General features: G+C 54.1%; 1 protein-coding gene across 1 annotated transcript in view; it reads right to left on the reverse strand.

Annotated features, from left to right (window-relative positions):
- Positions 1–4956, reverse strand: part of TULP2 (TUB like protein 2) — a 15288-nt gene extending 10332 nt beyond the window's left edge. Inside the window, exons 1-6 of the mRNA XM_017500502.2 lie at positions 4809–4956; positions 3913–3945; positions 3419–3470; positions 2470–2605; positions 1408–1545; positions 1040–1204 (exon numbers count right to left, since the gene is read on the reverse strand). Coding sequence (XP_017355991.1) covers positions 1040–1204; positions 1408–1545; positions 2470–2605; positions 3419–3470; positions 3913–3944 — 523 coding nt within the window. The 5' untranslated portion in view covers position 3945; positions 4809–4956. The remainder of the gene's footprint in view (positions 1–1039; positions 1205–1407; positions 1546–2469; positions 2606–3418; positions 3471–3912; positions 3946–4808) is intronic.
- Between the last annotated feature and the right edge of the window lie 293 nt (positions 4957–5249).

Consider the following 5249-nt stretch of genomic DNA (forward strand, 5'->3'; position numbering starts at 1 on the left):
TGAGACGAAGTCTTGCTCTGTTGTTCAGGCTGAAGTGCGGTGGCCTAATCTCAGCTCACTGCAACCTCTGCCTCCCGGGTTCAATGTCTGCTCCCTGGGTTCAAGTGATTCTCTCACCTCAACCTCACCAGCAGGCGGGATTACAGGCGCATGTCACCATACCCAGCTAATTTTTGAGATCAGGAGTTCAAGACCAGCATGGTGAAACCCCATCTCCACTAAAAATACAAAAATTAGCCAGGTGTGGTGGTGTGCTCCTGTAGTCCCAGCTACTTGGGAGGCTGAGGCAGGAGAATCTCTTGAACCCAGGAGGTGGAGGTTGCAGTGAGCTGAGATAGCACCACTGCACTCCAGCCTGGGGGGCAGAGTAAGACTCCTTCTAAAAAAAAAAAAAAGCTATTTACACTGCACTTATACCGTATTAGGCATTATAAATCATCTAGAGATGACTTACAGTATATGGGAGGATATTCATAGTTTATATACAAATTTTACTCCATTTTATATAAGGGACTTGGTCATCTGGGGATCTTGGTATCTGTGGGGTTCCTGGAACCAATCCCCTGCAGATACCGAGGGGCGACCGTATACTAGAAACCATGGAATTGAAAACTTTATTTATTTTGAGATGGAGTCTCGCTCTGTCGCCAGGCTGGAGTTCAGTGGTGTAATCTCGGCTCACTGCAACCTCTGCCTCCCGGGTTCAAGCGATTCTCCTGCCTCAGCCTCCCAAGTAGCTAGGACTACAGGCACGTGCCACCACGCCCAACTATTTTTTGTATTTTTAGTAGAGACGGGGTTTCACCATGTTGGTCAGGCTGATCTCGAACTCCTGACCTCGTAATCCGCCCGCCTTGTCCTCCCAAAGTGTGAGGATTACAGTCGTGAGTCACCGCCCCCCGCCGGAATTGAAAACATTAAATGGGTGACTTGTATGGTATGTGAATTATACCTCAATGAAGCTGCTACCTAAGAAAGGGGGAGATTTGCTGCATGAACCAAAGGATCCCAGGTTTCACCCCAATGTCCCCTAAATTACCAGGACGTTGGCGGGGTTGCCAACACCTTCGTGGGATTCTTGGAGTCGGTTTAAAAAGTGGAGGAGAGACAGAACCATTCTCCAAGGAGACTTCCTCCAATTCTGAATCGGAACTGTCTGGGAGCAAGGATAAGGAAGGGGACTGGAGACCAAGATTCCAGAACACTGAGTAAGGAAGGAGGGGAGGCTTGGATCCCTGCGTGCTGGAGGAGGCGGCGACTCAAGGCCTGAACTCCTTGGTATGAGGAAGGAGGGGGTGCGGTCCAGAGCTCCTGAGTGCTTTGGACAGATAGAGTGAGTCCCCAGACTCCTGGGTTCTAGTGGGGGCGGAGTTCTGGGGTCTAGGCGGTCCAAGAGCTCGCGAATACCTGCTTCTATCCGCGGTGTCAGCGGGCCGCTTTGGCCGCTGCTGTCTCCACCACGGCTCACGGTGCCCACGGCACTGTGAATGCCAGAGAGCAGGTGTGCCTCTGACAAATTCTTCCGGAAGAAAGGGTTCCCAAGGCCTGAGAGAAGGTGCAGCGAACCAACAAAAATGATCTAAAAATTCCGGTCCTCAACCAAGATCCACCCTGTCACTGGGCTCCCAAATATCACCCCCACCGGGCTCAGTGGCTCACGTCTGTAATCCCAGCACTTCAGGAGGCCGAGGCGGGCGGATCACCTGAGGTCGGGAGTTCGAGACTAGCCTGACCAACATGGTGAAACTCTGTCTTTACTAAAAATACAAAATTAACTGAGCATGGTGGCGCATGCCTGTAATCCCAGCTACTCGGCAGGCTGAGGCACGAGAATCGCTTGAACCCAGGAGGCGGAGGTTGAAGTGAGCAGATATCGCGCCATTGCACTCCAGCCTGGGCAACAAGAATGAAACTCCATCTCAAAAAAAAAAAAAAAAATCACCCCGATTCGCGGACCACCCAAACCCTGACACTCACCCGGATCCCAAACTGCATCCTAAGGCTCAAACAAGCACAGCCCGGCCGCTGGATTGTTGCGGGCTCCGCAGGTGAACGATCTCACGCCGGGCTCTCGCAACGAGACCACGCCCCGCCCCGGACCCCTAGACCCCGCCTCCGCAATCCCTTGGTTGGGGTGGGGGGTGAGGTCCCGGCTCTCACAGGCTCCACCCCCGAGCTCTGCCAAACCCAATTATCACATTCTCTTGCCCCGTTCACCTGCCATGCCCCGCCCCTGCGCTCTCTAGCCCCGCCCCGAACCCCTCCCTCACAGGTCCTGCCGCGGGGCCGCTACAATCCCTGTTCTAAAGCCCTCCTGGACCAAGGCCCACCCCTCTCCACTACCAAGTCCCCACCCCAAGGCTCCACTAGGCTCCACCCTTCTTCCACTAGGTCCCGCCCACGGAATCCCACAGGCCCTTCCCCTCCAGACGAACGCCCCTAGGCGGAGCCCTAGGAGCCTTTGGTCACCTCTGTCACCTAAAAGGCGCTCTTCCCGCAGACACGGGCGACAATACCGCAGGGAAGCATCAGGATTGGTCTGAACCATGAGGAGCTCCTGGCGCTTCTGTCGTTGCTGTCGCTGCTTCTTTTCAAACAGCCGCTGCTGGGGAAATGGGAGAGGTGGGCGTCGGGGTCGGGAACCAGACGGGAAGACTGGAGTGAGGTGGGGCTTGGGGCAAGGGCTCGCATGGGCGCGAGAGTTCGTGAACCCCTTCCTCCACTGGGGCCCAGGTGTCCAGGTCTTCAGTCCTTCAGCTGCTGCTCCCTCACTCCTCGCTTGGACTGAGATCCGAGTCCTGGCACGCTGCCCCCTCGCCCCCCAGGACCCAGGAGTCCTGCCCTCTAGAAGAATTGTTCCTTAGAAATTCATCGCAAGGGTTTGTTTACTTCTTTAGGACCCCCAATTCCTATTTTCTTTTCTTTCATTCGTTTTTTTTTTTTTTTTTTTTTGAGACGGAGTCTCATTCTGTCGCCCAGGCTGGAGTGCAATGCCGCGATCTCTGCTCACTGCAGCTTCCACCTCCCAAGTTCAAACTCCTCCCTCAGCCTCCGGAGTAGCTGAGATTACACCTCCTCCCTCTGCCTCCCGAGTAGCTGGGTTTACAAGCACCCACCACCACACCGGGCTAATTTTTTTTTGTATTATTAGTAGAGAGAGACAGGGTTTCTCAATGTTGGCCAGGCTGGTCTCGAACTCTTGACATCACCTGATCCGCACACCTCGGGCTCCCAAAGTGCTGTGATTACAGCCGTAAGCCACTGTGCTGGGCCCCAAATTTCTATTTTCTCATTTCTCAATGGGAAAACTCCAGGATGAGAGACACGCAATATGCGCAGGTAGTCCTAGAGCAAGATCTGGTGGAGGGGGCCCTGGAGAGTGGAAGAGTGGGAGTGGTGAGATTCCTGGGCACAATACCTGCTGTTCCAGCTTCTGCAGGCTCACAGCAGCCAGCTCATGCCCCAGGATGCTGAGAGAGACGCAGGCTCATGGTGACAGTTCACAGGGAACCTCAGTTGCCCAAAAGCCCCTCCCTCCCCCAACCTGTCCCTTGCCCAGCTTGGGTTCTGGGCACTGGTGAGGTCACAGAAGGTGCAGAATCTGAGCCTCCTCTATCAGTTATGGAGCCCTTTCTCCTGGCATTGGCCCTCAGAAGCCAGGACCCAGAGATCCCAGGCCCCTCCTGTCTCAGGACTCAGGAGTCTGGGGCCCCCAACCCCTTCTCTTTCAGACCCAGAAGTCTGCACCCTAGCCCCTTCCCTTTAGGACACAGGAGTCCAGGTCCCCAGCCCCTTCCTGCAAGGCTGATGGTACTGAACCTGCAAACATGGTTATGAGGCCAGAGCTGAGTGCATGGATGGGGTCCCCAGTCCCTTCCACCTCCACCCCTACCCATCTTTTTCCCTACTCACTCTCTCCTCCAAGTGTCATTTTCCTGAGACATTCTGCAGAAGCAAGAATGAGAAGTCACGGTCAGAACCAACATCCCAATGGATCCTGCCCACCAACACTTAATCCTTAGCTAGCTTTATTTATTTATTGAGATGGCTGAGTCTCCCTCCATCGCCCAGGCTGCAGTGTAGTGGCGCCATCTCGGGCCACTGCAACCTCCACCACCTGGGTTCAAGCAATTCTTCTGCCTCAACCCCTCGAGTAGCTGGGACTACAGGTGTGCACTACCATGCCTGGCTTTTTTTTTTTTTTTTTTTCAGTTGGGGTCTTACTCTGTTGCCAGGCTGGAGTGCAGTGAAGCGATCTTGTTCACTGCAGCCTCTGACTCTCTGGTTCAAGCGATTCTCCTGCCTCAGCCTCCGGAGTCCCTTGAGATTATAGGCAGGTGCCACCACGCCCAGCTAACTTTTGTGTTTTTAGTAGAGATGGGGTTTCACCATGTCGGCGAGGATGATCTTGATCTCCTGACCTCGTGATCTGCCCGCCTCGGCCTCCCAAAGTGTTGGGATTACAGGCGTGAGCCAACCCACCCGGCCTGATCCTTACCTTTAAATTTGCTCCTGGACCCAGGAAGCCCGAAACCCAACGCCCACTCCTGTCGGGATACGGTTGTCTGTTTCCAGGTTCCCACAGGGGTCCACAAGTTCTCTTCTCTCTTCTCAAATAGCTAACTCTCCAGCACCCAGCATCAGCACGAAGGAATGTGTGCCTCAAACACCCAGCCCCCGGTAGTCTAGAACTCCACTATCCACCTGCTTGGGATCTCAGAGACTCGTTCTCCCCCAGCAGGTGCCTGGAGAGGCTGCTCACATTGACGCCGCGGTACCTTGCCTCTTTGGCATACCTCTAAACATACCTGATCCTCTGTTTGGAAGCTGGGAACCTAATCTTGGGATATCTTGGAAGTAGGGAGGAGAAGAAAAAGGGCTCAGAGGGAGGGAGGATTCCCCCTGGGACCTGACCTGGTCGACTCTCTTCTGACCCTCCACTCTCTGCTTCCAACAAAGTAATGAGCTTGGTCACCGATGCATCCAGGCAACCCTGCTCTGGGGGTTCTGAACACGAATGACGTGTGGATGTTCCTTAAAGAGACAGAGACCTCATGCCCTCACTGTACACCTCTTGCTTGTAAGAAACTTATAAAAGGCTGGGCGCAGTGGCTCACGCCTGTAATCCCAACATTTTGGGAGGCAGAGACAGGGCAGGAAGATTGCTTGAGCCCAGAGATTCAGACCAGCAACACAGGGAGACATCGCGCCTTTTTTCTTTCTTTCTTTCTTTTTTTTTTTTTTTAGAC

The sequence above is a fragment of the Cebus imitator genome, unplaced genomic scaffold (assembly GCF_001604975.1).
Source record: "Cebus imitator isolate Cc_AM_T3 unplaced genomic scaffold, Cebus_imitator-1.0 Scaffold266, whole genome shotgun sequence".
Lineage (NCBI taxonomy): Eukaryota > Metazoa > Chordata > Mammalia > Primates > Cebidae > Cebus > Cebus imitator.